The sequence below is a fragment of the Drosophila melanogaster genome, chromosome 2R, assembly GCF_000001215.4.
Source record: "Drosophila melanogaster chromosome 2R".
NCBI classification, from domain to species: Eukaryota; Metazoa; Arthropoda; class Insecta; order Diptera; family Drosophilidae; genus Drosophila; species Drosophila melanogaster.
The window spans coordinates 21,235,090-21,249,536 of NT_033778.4; the positions used below are offsets into that span (position 1 = coordinate 21,235,090).

The 14,447-nt window shown below is 41.2% G+C and overlaps 1 protein-coding gene across 2 annotated transcripts in view; it reads right to left on the reverse strand.

The window, feature by feature from the left end:
* Nucleotides 1–14,447, reverse strand: part of ASPP (Ankyrin-repeat, SH3-domain, and Proline-rich-region containing Protein) — a 33,295-nt gene that overhangs the window by 17,234 nt on the left and 1,614 nt on the right. For both annotated transcript variants that reach the window (NM_001274193.1, NM_137721.3), the window contains exon 2: nucleotides 3,752–3,810. In NM_001274193.1, coding sequence (NP_001261122.1) covers nucleotides 3,752–3,784 — 33 coding nt within the window. In that variant the 5' untranslated portion in view covers nucleotides 3,785–3,810. The remainder of the gene's footprint in view (nucleotides 1–3,751; nucleotides 3,811–14,447) is intronic.

The following is a 14,447-nucleotide window of genomic DNA, read 5'->3' on the forward strand; positions in this document are numbered from 1 at the left end:
CCTTGCTCACTTGCATTGCCAAATAGCCGAAGACGCCGCACGGAAGTGCGTGCGTTGCTGCAGTTCAGCTCGGGTATTATCCCAATGAAAGGCTGAAGACTGACTAAATTCGCATATGAGCATTAAGCATGCATGGATGCGAGTGGAGAGGCGCTGCATGTCTCTGGCTCATAATTATGGATTAATAATGCCAAAACGCTATGCGAATATGTTGGAATTCAAAGGGAATTAGAGGCATTCAATGAATTGTTGTCTTTTGAATAACAAAAATTCGATTAAGATGCGTTTTTTGGCAAGCCTAAGTGATATTCTGCTTATCAAAGACAAAAGAATCTCAATATGTATCAGATATAAAGTTTAACTGCTCTTGTTTGCTATGCAATTTTATACAAGAAAAGAACGTCTAAAGCAACAGATATTGTTTGCAAACACATTTAATACAACAAAATGATTATAGCCACATAAATGAATGAACACATGAAAAGTGACATTCTATAGGAAGTCGAAACATCTGTTAATCCTTGATTTGTGGTATAACTTCCTTGACTTTGGCCTATCTCCTTGATATGCTGGCGGCATTCTAGGACCCACTGTATCTGACCTAGCCTGTCATTCTGTTGCGCAAATTAGCCGCCACCCACTCCACCCATCGGCGGGTTAAGCTGCCTGCTTTTTTTTTGTGAAATGAAACTGTGTGGGCTGCTTAGCTAGTTTCAGCTTAGCCAGCTGCCTGTGTGCGTGTGCATCAAATCATTGCCGACTTTTGTGCGCAAATATTTACGACAACTGGCATCTGCTCATCCCCATACCCACACAGCCCCAGCTTGTGCACATAGAAAATTAAGCTAAAGGTAATATTCATAACATACTTTCTATACCCATCACATTGTGTACTTTCAAAACAAAAACTTTGTTTAAACAGCTGTTGAAACGTGGAATATGCACTGCAGCTACGACTAAAAACGCCATTCGAAAGCTTGAAATGTACCTCAAGTAGTTCATCATAATAAGTATAAACCCATACAGTTATTCATATTTATTTAATTGGGCAATACGACTAACAAGTCTATAAGTAGTACCTGGCATACGTGTCGTATGAGTGATTTGAGTGAAATGTAACTCAGTTACGTGTGGAATGCTGTTCTCTGCTTCTTGAAGTGGAAGTATTTTCATAGAATTTGTGGTTTTAATGCATTTATGAACGACAGTACAATTTCTTTCAGTATGATGACCCATTCCCGGGGTAAAATGACACCGAAAAGAAACAAAAGCATGCGTCTAACATCTAACGACGACAACAACCTGTCACGCCAGCTGAGGTACGACTGGTGGGATTCGTTGGGTTCACGGTTCGGTTTGGCCATGGGTGCGGAAATGGGCATGGGCCATAGACCGAAGGTATGGCAATGGATCCCCTAACAAGGCATCCTGCAGAGCCAGAAAGGGAGGAGGGAGTAGAAGCGACAGCAGTGCGTCGGGGGGTCAGCAAAAGAAGGCAGTAACCTGTGGAGATTCAGAAGCCGGAGCTGGAGCAGCAGCAGCAGCCGGAGGTGCTCCACATGAGCTGACACTGGCAGTCAAACAGAGGCCCAGGGAGCCCAGCTCGTACTCGTAATGGCCTCTAAACAAAGGGCGTGCTTGTTTGGCAACAGCCAAACAGCCCGTTCGCCATTGCCTGTGTTCCAATGCCATGTGTACATTTGTCTTTTTGCAAATTAATTTATAAACACAATTGACATTGAGCCGGAATGTAAATATGCCGCTGAGAATGGTTGTTGCCTTGCATTAAAAATTCAAGTCCCACTCTGTCACATCTGCATGCTTACCACATGTGTGCGTGAGCCCTTCGCTGTGTGTGAGTGGAGTGCCAGTGTGTGTGTGTGTGTGAGCGTGACTCTTTCCCGTATGTGTGTGTCTAGCTAAAGAGTGTGTGTGTGTGTGCCTCGCTGTTTGTCTTTTGCCATGGCCTGGCATATTTATTTATATTTCCCTCCAGGAAGCAGCAACAAAAGTTGCGAAATGCCAAGCTGACGTTGCACTTAAGGAAATGGGCTAACACAAATATGGCTGAAATAGAGGACAGTCGTTTGTGGGCGGGGTGGCATCGCCCTGGGAAATTCCAATATTAGTTATGACCTTCAAGTGGGCCGCCTTCTAAATAAATAATTTAATCAATTGCTAATTGAGCACTGGCGCCCAACATGATGCATATTTTCTTGATCAAAATTCCTCGTCCAAGTGGAGACTCCTTTAAGCGAGGACTATTTGATGCTCAAGTACGCAACCCCTAAAGGTCACAACTCTTTTGCAAGAGTTTGCACTCGAAAAAATTGGTCAAGTTTCGATTAAGGAAATAGGTACAATTTTTGAGGGGAGCAAAAAGAGATTCCATTGCTTGCCATTATTTCGAAAAATAGAGTTACTACAAAATCATTACCTAACAAAGAGGAAATATACCCCCATTTTTTCTCTGTGCACTTGCGAAAGAAAAAGGACAAAATTAAAATTCCTTTCTCCTCAACTTTGCTAAACGGCTATTAACTTTCCGTACGTATCTGCTCGACCATAATTCCTCTAAAAATTCAGTCATAGTCATTCGTACGTTTGCAGCAGCCAACAAAAAACTGTTGAAAATTTTTTGAGAAGGAGACAAGCCAAGCACTTTCAGCTGAAGACCAACAGCAACAACAACAACAACAAGTTGTCGTTGACTTAAAAACTGATTTGCAATTTTATAAAGAGCTTGGGCTTTCGCACAAAGGTCTGGCACACACAAAGGTGGGGTAGTTCGGTTCTACGGTGGTACAAAATGTTGTATATGCAACGGGTGGCAAAAGCGAAAGCAGCAGCAGAAACAAAAGCTAAACAAAACTTTTGTTTGTCCTCATCGGCCGGCTGAAAACTGCTGACTGACTTGGCTGAAATTTGCCGACCGACCAGGCCTAAGCCGAAGTGTCTCCCTACATCTGGTGACCTTTTTTGGCTGGCAAAAATTGTAAAACTCATTTACATAACAATTACCGCTTGACACGGCGATGTTGCCCCCACTTTTTCTGCTCCTTCCCACCCCACCAACCCCTTTTTCACCCACCCATTTGGGCCAAACCAAACTTCACATTGGGTAATACTTTGAAGTTTGGGGCGAACTATACACATACATACATACATATCTATTGTTTGTTGTTGCTCACATGCTGTCCCTTTCCGTTTGTCTCTCCATCGCACTCCCCCGCTGGTGGCGCCACCTGCCGGCACTTGCGGGACTGACATTTTATTTAGATTGCTTTGCATTTTCAACTTTTCTCTGTTTTCCAACCGCCAACTGCGTGCAATTGTCGTTACAGAGAAAGAAAATATTAGATTTACCAATATGTGCTATAAAACGATTCTATTTAATTGGAACATACTTAAGTGTAAGCCAACATACCAAATTGAAATGTAAAACCCAATTTAACGAATTAATTTTCGTTTTTCTTGAGGCTATTACGTAAATGAATCTTATTATTTTCATAGCAATTTTTCCTGTACTGTACTGCGGACTTCCACCAACTGGAAAACTCGCTGGCTTTAAGTTGCCCCGCACTTCACTTTCATTATGTGTCAGTTGCATTGTCTTGACTTTGCGCATACATTTTCCCCGAGTTTTCCGGCCCCAGTGGATTTTTATGTTCGTGCTGCGGTTCCGCCCCGGTTATGTGACACAGGGAGCTGAACTGTTTCGCTTTAGACACTGATTAGCCGTAGCACTTACAATTTCATCCAAAGTGTTCGTCGGCTCCTTCATACCATGACGTTAGAGATTCATCCAATCTGCCGGCGAGAGAAAGCAAATAAAAGAGAAGTCAGAATCAGCAAACAGACAAACAAATAATCATTAAATATCAGATGTACAAAGCGGTGGGGGGGGGGGAGGTGGCCCCCTTTTCAGGTGCGTCAATATACAAATGTCTGCCGCAAGAGGGCGCCCACAACTTCCATGCGAATGTGTGACTTTGGCAAACATATTTAAGCAAAACCAGATGAGCACAAAATTTAAATTCGTACTACTTAAAATTAAGACAAGCATTATTAAGCAACACAACCTGCAACTTTAACCCATGGATTTGCTTTAGATTTGGTTTGGTATTGATTTCAAATTACTTATGTTGCATAAAATTCTAACTTTTTAGTTTACACGCTTCTACGTAAACATTCATTTGATTCGAAACGATAAACATGTGTTTTTAATAGGAAGTGCAAAATGGTAGGTGTGTTTGCCAACAATGGAAACTCACAGAAACTGCCTCACATCTGAAATTACGTATTTGTATACAAAAGGCAGTCCTATCAAGTTCAAGTATTTTGTCGTAGAAATAAAAAAAAAATACAAAGGAGAGAGATCACTATTGTCGACGTTCTCGACTAGCAGATACCCATGAGTCCTAAAATATTTGATTTTTAAGATAGAAATAGACAAGGAAGTGGCCAATTGGACTCCGCAGACTGGACAGCAGATCACCTTTTTTTTCCTGTTACATACCTTTCAACGAATCTGGCATACCCTTTACCACTTCAAGTAACGAGTAACGAGTATAATAATTTGCCTTTTCATCATCCAACATATACATATGTATGAAGGCAGTGATTCAGATAGAGAGGACCAAGATGAAACCTGGCATTCGGTGCGTCCTTTCAACGCACCCAACTCTCTCAGTCAAGGAAAATTCACTCTTTTTATGCGACTTATTTAGTTCAACAATGGAGTAAAATGCGAAGGGCACAAGCTCAGTGGGGAAAAAGTTCATTCTTATTAAAATCATGATATACACAGCGGGAAGAACTCGCAGTCATTTGCATTTTTCAACCACTCGCCATGCTTCCGAATAGACTTTGTTTTTTGGTGCTTCTGTTTTGTAAGTTGATTGCCACATAAATTTCATGTAATCTAATAAAATTTGAATTGTCGTCGACTCCTGTTTTTGGGGCCAATGTGAAAAGTGAACTGCCAGCCGCAAAATATCCAGTACCCACAATCCACTGACAAACTAGAGGTGGTTCGATTTTACAACAGAAACTTAAATATTTTTAGCTAAGCAAACAAATTACACAATCGTGACTTAATTCAGTATGGTAATTTAAACAATTGAAAGCATTTAAGGCACGACTAATTTTGTCACGCGCACATCTCTAGCTAGAAATCGCAATCCTGTTTGAAATGCTGATGGAGTTTCAACTTTGAACGGGCGATAAGCTAATCAAATTAATTCAACTTAAAAAACTTGGCAAGCGAATTTGCAACAAATTAATGTTATTTCATGGCTTCTTAAACTTGACACTGCGGTAACTACCCCCCAACCACCACCCACCCCCCCTTTTTGTCAGCTCACTTCAAAGTAATTCATTTCTGATTGGAAGTTTCCTGTCAGCAATTTTACTTTTTCCTCGCTTTTCACTTTTCACTTTTTTTGTGTGTGAGCGAAAACTTTTCTTCATGGCTTAAAGTGGGAGCGTTTATGAACGGATGTACGATGCACGATGTACGATGTACGTTAAACTAAGCCAGTTCGAGTTGCCACACATTTTACCCCTCGAACAATAAACTTGGAAAACATACTCCATAGCCGACGGGGAGAGAACATTTTCCAGTTTGTTGATCGAATCCTCTGGGGTGGAGGTGGTACCCCCCAGATCGAAGGTTTCTGAAATCGCATATCCTGGGTATTTGTAGGCAAATTGCCCGCATTTTGTTGCCCCCTCGAGTGCGAGTATCTGCTGGGTTATTTGTAAACTTTTTCGGTTGATACTTTGCGATGTTGGTGGGGGAAGGGGAAGGAGGAAAGGGGTGTGATGCCAAAGTTAATCTCGCTTAGACAAAGTTCTCCGTTTGCGTTTAAGGCATTTGATTGATTTTCCCTCCCCCGCAGCTTCGATTGAGTGCAAGTGGCAAATACTTCAGTCACTTGCCAATTCGCTCGAATGCAGTTTGCATGTTTGATGACAGCTCCAAACGCTTCTGGGGTTGCCTCCCCCCCGCCCCTCCCCACCCCTTCGAAATTCGATAGCTGAAAGTCTTCTTTTTTTTGCATACGCTTGCACACCTTTTTCAGCACCACAAACAAAACGTGTCAAATGCACAAAAATCCAAATTCTCACATTGCCAGCCGAATGAAATTGTGAGGGCGATGCATGCACCTGCTATATGGAAATCTAAACAACTGCATTCATATATATTTTTGCATATAGACCAGCTCAGGAAAAAAAACCAGGCGAAACGAAGCAAAGCAAATTGGCTTTAAACAACAAATTTCTTAAAGAATTCAAGACCAATTTGCGAGAAAGTCGATCAAATAAATAGGCTTAAAAACTCAGCAAAGAAATGGATATAAAAGATTCATAAAAATCTGCCTTGAAATATCTATTGATAATTTAATAATAAATTGTTAAGTGTTTTTAGACAACATTATTTATACATTTGAGCACATTTCTGAATCAAAAGCAACTCAAATCCCAAGGCATTTTATAAATAAATACCAATTGCAAAAATAATCATTATTAGCTTCGTATATGACTTTGTTAAATAAAGTCAGTCAGCTGGCGTATAATTTGGCAACGCAAACTGCTTTTAATTGGATCAATACCCCACAGCATTTAATGCAATTATCAATTTGACAGTGAATACATTTGGAGCAAAAGTAAACACACATTTGAATGCAAATCCCGGATGAATATTTACTCTAAAACAACAGGAGCGATCGCAACCGCATTCAAAAGGCTGACTAAAATATCAACGGCCAAAACAATTTTAATAAATGTGTAAATTACAAATGTTTTAATTATTCGCCAATGCTGTGGGAATTGGCGGCAAGGCACTAAACAATAAACAATTGCGCATCCTGATTGAAAAAGCGTGAACCCAATTCACAATTAAGACACAAGGCCATGTTGTTTTGTTTGCGGATTTCGTGAATTTGGGTTTCGAATTCATTTGCGACCTTTTCATTTAGTTGGTTTCTGGTCTCTGTGGTATCATATCAAGTTACACTTCCGCTCATCGGGGTTTTACATAAATTAGGGCCAAACTGGACAATGCAATTTTGATGAGAACTAATTTTTCAGCCATAAGTGGGGCAAATTGAATTTGCAATGCTGGGGAAAGCTGAAATTTCGAAAGTGGCAAGTGGAAAGCGTTGCGTCCCGGCAATAAACATGTTCTAGTTGTTGTTCTCCTGTGGCAGTTGCACATTTGCCAAGCGCCACAGGGGCAAATGCTCGAATAGACACACACACACACACACACACAGTATGGCAAACAAGTGCACATGTGTGCGAATTTGGCAAATGTACAGCAAAAGCGCGAAAATAACACCTGCAGGCTGCAAACTAATTAAAATCATTGCGGCCATTTTGATGAGCCGCGTCCATTAAATCATTCAGTGCGGATAAAATAAAAACATTGCCTTTTACAGTCAAGTTGATTTTACAAAATATTTGAGATAACTTAGTAAATCGAAAAAGAAAATTAATCACCAAGTTCGTAGTTAGAAACTCCCTAAAATAGCTATAGTGCTTGAAGTAAAATCTCCTTGGGTCTGTTTAATAGCACTCGACGAATATTAATTGAATGCAGCCGCTAATTAGTGAAATTGTCAGGAATTTGCAACTTCGGCCTTGCCCGAAATAATAACTTAACCGACTAAAACAGTATAATTGCGACATTAGAGACTTTGCCAACTAATTATCTATAGTGCAGGCCATATAATCAGTTTATGCGGCAGCAGCACGTTTTGTTCGATAATGCCTACTGTCATGTATCTGTATCTGTATCTTCGTTGTCTGCCACTGCATCTGTATCCATAGCTGCATTTGTATCTGGAACTGATATCTGTACTTTAAGCGGTTTTATATTGGCCACAAAGAGACTTACGCTTGGCCAAACCAGAATTGGATTATACATATTCATTCAGAGAGGCAGAAATCCGAAGAATATCTCAATTATTTGCGTGTTAAGCGTGCGGCAAAGGCAACAAAGTGGCAGAACTTGACATAGGGTAAGGGTAATTAGCAGGCACCTCAATGTGGACAACCATTTGTGCTAAGCACTTCGCGGCGATGTCATTAAGACAGCACTCAAGCCTGGTCAAAAGGACCACAAATTATGGCAATCTGTGGCGAATGAGCAGGAGAGGTAGCAGCTCGTACGGCGATCATAAATCAATAGCCATTGACAGCTTTGTCAATGAATCGGCGGATGATTGAATGAGCATACGCCACGTCCATCACGGCGTATACGCAACGCTTCGCTTAACGCGAAGGTCATCAGCAGTAAGTGGCTGACGACCGGAAAGAACTCGGTTCACAGCGCTTTTCTATTTCAACGCGCCTCGTATTCAAAAGCATTTTTCTTTTAGAAAATCATTTTCGCTGCCGAAATTCTAAAAGCAGTTCCCCATCCCCACAACATTTTGTGGCAATTTGTTCAATTACCCGAGCTCAGACATCGATTTGGTTTATTAAAAAGACGCCCAGAGTCCAGGCGAAAACTACAGACTTTCGGTTCTAGGCATTTTCGCTTGGCCAGCAAATTCAGCGGAAAACATTTTCAATTTAATTAAACAAAAACAAAGCAGAAAAATGTTGTGTCGAGTAAAGTTTTTATGTACTTTTGTGAAGGGGGTTTTGGGGCATTGAAAAGGGATGATGGCATGATGATGACAGCACAGAAGTGAACGCTGGCCATCTTCAAATAATTGTGCAGAAATTAAATTTGTGTGACCCACAACTTTTGTGAAATAAAGAACATAAAATAGTTGAAAAGCAACACTTTACGAAACAACAATAGTCAGCATGCAAACATTTTTGTGTTATTTAATTGCCCAGCTTATTTGGATACAAATTAAATTGAAATTTAATTTCTGTTTCGTGAAGCGATGAAAACTATTACAATGGCAATTTAATTGCAATATAATGGCATAATGGTGGCTTAATTGTTTAGGTTCATTATTAATGGTAAATGGTCATTTTGTAAAGAATAATACACGTTTTAATATATTAATGTAACTTTTGAATGTACATTTCACAGACTCTTGCCAAATCATTAGGCAGTAAATTGCTCTCAAATTACGAGACTCTTCCACTTCTAATCCGATAGTAAATTATCCCGAAATGTGCCTGTGTAAATGGCACACTAGAAATAGACAGCCGCATACCGCACATTTGTCCCTTGCAGCTACATACACTACCGTCGACATTAGCTGACAATAAAATATGTAAATGGCTGCCGAATAAATCGCAGCCAACTTCTGACATGACAAAAAAGTGGGAAAAAGGGGCATTTTCCGGGGAGTGGAGCAAGTGGCAAGTGGCAAATGGAGATCGGGGCGGCAGACAAGAGTCAAACAAGCAGAAACCGAGCGACATTTTCGTAATGCGAAAAGGTAACAGACGAAATCCATCAGTCCATAACGAAAGCCCCGTTGTGTCGCATGTGTGTGTGTGTGTAGAATACCGCCCCCCCCCCACAAGTTGCCGCCCCAAATGATGAGTTGCGATTACACACATAAATACGCAATTCGCTTAAGTACGATGGCACGATGTGGGAGGTGAGGGTTGGTGGCCCGGGGGATTGGGTGTGCATCTGATGGGGATCAGGAGGTGGAGCGGAAGAGTTGCGGTCCCATTCCGCCATGTGAGTCATGGCCCGGCTTCTGTTACCACTTACCCACATGGAAACTCTCTTACAGTTGCGGTTAAATCGAAAGTCATACCATAACTACAATATAATATTACAAGCCAAGTCAGAGGCATAAAACCGAAACGAAATTGGTAACATTTACTACTACATAGTCTACTGTAGAATTGATTTTCTATATTGCACCCAAGATCAAGCCTTTAAAAGTTTATTAAATTTCTGTTGAATATGCATAAATACGAGGTCAAGTATGTAATATTTCATCACAACATGTATGTAATTAAAAAATTCATTTCTGGGAAATCGATTTTTCATGTTCTTGTATCACTATTCTTTCGCCGGCAGCTGTATTTATTAGCAATTCAATGTGGAAAAGCACCGACACACACACACACACACACAGGGACAGACAGACAAACACGCCCCCACACACACACACTCACACAACAATGGCAACAATAATGCGAATTGATGAAGCGTGAAGGATTTCGGAGGCAATTTTCAGGAGAGGATTGCGCCTGCATATCATCACTCTGCACACGCACAGATTAGGCTGGGTCGAGATGGTTAAAGCTGCGGTCCGAAAAGTATGGATTTCAGACGACGTATCACATTTGAACATTACTGAACGCACCCTGTGCGGGGATTAAGTATCCGCCCCGTTGCCGCTGCCTTTGTTTGCCCATCCATCGGCGGACGGCCGATCCATCCAATGCTGCAGGGGCTATTTTCATTTTAATTTTAAATTACAATTACGTTTGTTAATGATATTTAAATGGGCATTGAAGTAAATCACGCCCCAATGGGCAAGCAAATTAATAATGCGATAATAAACGAAGCGAAGTGAACAATCTATCAGCGGGAAGCGGCGAATTTTATTGCGGCATTACGTGCCAATTAATTTGCGGAATGTTCTCCTTTGCGAAAGGCATTTGAATGGAATTAATCGCGAATAGTGTGTCATAGATTTAAATGCGTCAAAACCGCCACTAAATTGCATTTGAATGCAAACTAGTATTTATTTATTTTATTATCCAGCCAGCAAGCGAATGAAACAAATGAAAAGGTCAAACCAAACTGAATCTAAAATAATAAAAAAGCGTAAAACGAACCGCACCGAACAAAACTCAATTGCGGCAAAATAACTAAAATTGCTTTGTCAGGTTAAAAGAGAATTTCCCATCATGAGGGGGAAAGTGGTGAGCATTTTGCCTCCGCCTCCAAATACAAAAGGGGGCGTGACAGAAAGCTAGTGTGTGTGTATCGCTGGATAATTCAGACACAAAAAACTTTGATTCTATATGCAAACAATAAGGGAAGCCGGCAAAGGGAAAGATTTGCATGTGGAGCGAAGCTGGCTGACTGGGATGTGTGTCAAATAAACATATTTGCCCCCCACCCAACCCCCCACCCCGGAAAAGGGGGATATTTCCACCTCCTCCGAAGGCAGTTGGCAGGCATAAAATATCTGCAAAGCGCATTTAAGCCGCGCCACACAATAAAAATAAATAACGAAAGGCGGCGAACAAAAAAGCGCACCGAGAAGCAGCGATTTTCTCCGGAATAAGGACCACCCCACTGGCGGGGTGGACCGTAAGCTGTGGGCGGGCGGGGCCAGGTAGCACATGCAAGCCAAAAAACATAATAATAATAAATATTCAGTTCAGTTCAGTGTGTTCAGTTTCCGTTTTATTCAACCTCAAAGATAGGGCAAGTGAGGGTATGAGCTGGAGTTGCAAGCCAATTCAAATATTTTGGCTCAATAAAGTGCAAAATGTTCAAATTTTTGGCATATCGAAAATTGATATTTTCATCAATCTTTTAGAGAAAAAATGTACATGGGTAAATTTATGTTTACGCTTGAAGTAAGAAATATAAGATTAAAAAGAAAATAATGCGCTAGTCCTTGTACTGGGTATTTTTGTAGGAATCCTTTCGCTTCATTTCGTAAATTTTTTGCACCGAATTCGCATGAATGAAAATGCGATATGAATGAATAAAAAACAAAACTACGGCGAATGAAAAAAGTGATTCGCCCACATGTGTACATGAAAATGCAGCATTAATATATGTGTGTGTGTGTGTGTGGCATATAGGGGAGTGGGGAGGGGGGCAAGAGTGAAAGAGAAAGTAAGGATGCAGGGTGAAAGGGAAGCGGAAACCGCCCGCAAGTAAGTAAACCAAATCCGAATGAACAGGGATTTGCATTCATAAAATATATCGCATGTGAGCAGAGCGGAGACATCCTTGCTTATCCTCCCGTTTCGGTGTCTTCGCTCCGTCTCTTTCTTGCGCCCTATACCCGTCCCTTTCGGCAGCAGACCCTGCAGGTATTGCTAGTCACAAATGGAGGTCATGACTGTGTTTGTGTGTGTGTGTGTGAGTGTGCGACTTTGTGTGTGTGTTTTGCGCAAATTATGCAAATCGCAAGCATGAAAAACAAATATTAAACTTTCCACGAGAAAAAAAAAGAATCAAAAATTAAATAAAATTTTACAAAAGACATAAAAACCAAACGGTTGCCCCAACACGCACACAGTGATACACATAAGTGGGTTGCCTGCATGACAAAAGTGGCAAAGGGGTTTCGTGGGGGGGGGGGGTGGTTTTCCAGCCATATAGTCAAGCTACCCTAAGGTGGTTTCTGCTGGCAATGGAATCAAATTGACTGGAAATGGCCTTTAAAAACTTAAGATTGTGCCGCATCTGATAATGTCTCAGGTCTGGAACTTTCTAACTTCTTTTTGATGGCAAAATAAATTAAAAGGTTCCCAAAAAGCTTAGGGTTTCATTGAAATGGCAAAAGCATATATTTTACTTTTCAATTTGTCTGTCAGTTTGGATTATCATTACAGGGAGTCCTTTTTTGTGGAACCTTATCGTTCATAATTTGGATAGCAGTGGCAAGTTGGACTGTAGATTTGAAAAGGGACCCGCGTAATGATTGTACTTACAGATGTATGCATGACCTAGCTCGCCATCTGTGAATCCTGTTACCCCCCCTGCCCCCTGCCCCCTGCCCCCTGCCCACTTCCCCTTTTGGCCCGTTTGACGAAAGTTGGTAGCTCACCCGAACAAAAAACTAAGGCAAACAAACAAACGCAAATTGTGTTCTCTCTCATTTTTGTTTGTTTTTTTTTTTCAAAAAGCGCGCGTGGACAATGGCAAACATAGGTGGAGTGTTATGTGGTAAAAAGGGGGGATGGGGCTTTTGAGAAGGGGTGGTAGGGGTGCGGCTCTGGGCGCGGCTGTCTGCACGTGTGCGTTTGAGCTGCGGAGCAACTAGTTGTGGGCCAGGCCCATTTCATTTCGGCCAAAAGCGTCGCAAAAATATCTGTAAACACGCAGCTGGCTTTGAGAAGAGCACCCCCATGAAAAACCTGAAAACCCCCCAAACCACTCGAGAGCCAAAAGCGTTAAATAAAATCTCGCACGCTTCGTTTGGACGTGAAAAAAAAACACGTTTGTATTCCCCTGCCAACACCAATACCCATCCACCCACCAACTCTCTCACTTTTCCTCGTTGCTGCCTCAGTGAAATGCAAAACAAATTAGAAAATAGGTTTGTCAACATCAGGCAGCCGGTTTCAAAACTCAACATGTGGGCGTACCTGCCACGCCTGGCTAAAAATTGGATTTCACTCGTTGTTGCCAGGAACCAAGTGCTTCATATGCAGCAGTGCTTGTAAGTGGCCAGCGTAAAAATGTTTGAGAGAATTGCTTTGAATTTTTTGGTTTTAAAACCCATGTTACACAACCTAAAAGGTCACTGCAAAAATTGTGTAGAACATTTGCAGCCAAAAATGGTGAAGTCTTTAAACCCATTGACTAAAGCGTTGACCTCAAAATTTGTCACTCAAAAAGTATCAGACTAAATTATCAGTTTATCTTCAAAAAAAAAAAAAAAAATTATAAATGGCTTGTCAATCAAGCCGAGTTCATTAAACGGTTGGCAACGTTTTTGACGTCACAAGCGTTACTACACGCACTCGGCCAAAACGGAGCGTGTTAAATGTTTGAAACAAAAGTGTTACTGACCTCACATTACACGTAAAAAACGTGCAGGTTCACCAAAACTCAAACTCTTTATTTTTTGGGGGGTGCTAAGCGCGAGAGAGAAAGGCATATGTCGCAGGAGTAGAGGAGGAGAGAAAGAGACGGGCAGCCAAGGGAGAGGTGATAGAGATAGCAAGTTTGGGGCCTCGAAGTTCGACGATAGCCTCAGCCTCGCTTCACTTTTCACACTTTTCGTTTTCGTTGCGTTGGAATTTCTAAAAATCCAAAACTACCAGATAGAACGTGCGACAGAGAGGGCAGCAGCCAGAGCGAGAGAGAGAGAGACGGGGATAGTGGCTGGCATTCCTGGTTTCCAAGGCAACAAAAAGCAACCCAACAGCGATCGCTGGAATGCAGCAGCTACAACAACCACAAAAACAGGGCTTGAAACTAAAAAAAAAAAAACTGGCTTTGTTGCCTTTTTACAACGTTTTGTGGTTGCTGCACAGAGAAAAATGTGAGAAGTACAAATGTAACCATAAAAAATATGTTAGCAAAAACATGAAATGCTAACAGATATGTATGTTAACTATCAAAAAAGTTCTTCTTAAAGTATCAAGCCTGTAATTGTTACAAGTTGAAATGCCACGCAGTTAAGATTAGTCCAATGAAGTTCTTCAAATATAACTATGGCTTTCTTATTTCACCATCTTCGTTTAATTCCTTGACAACAGATACATATACATATATAAAAGATACTTAGTTCTTCATCTTCTTCATAAGA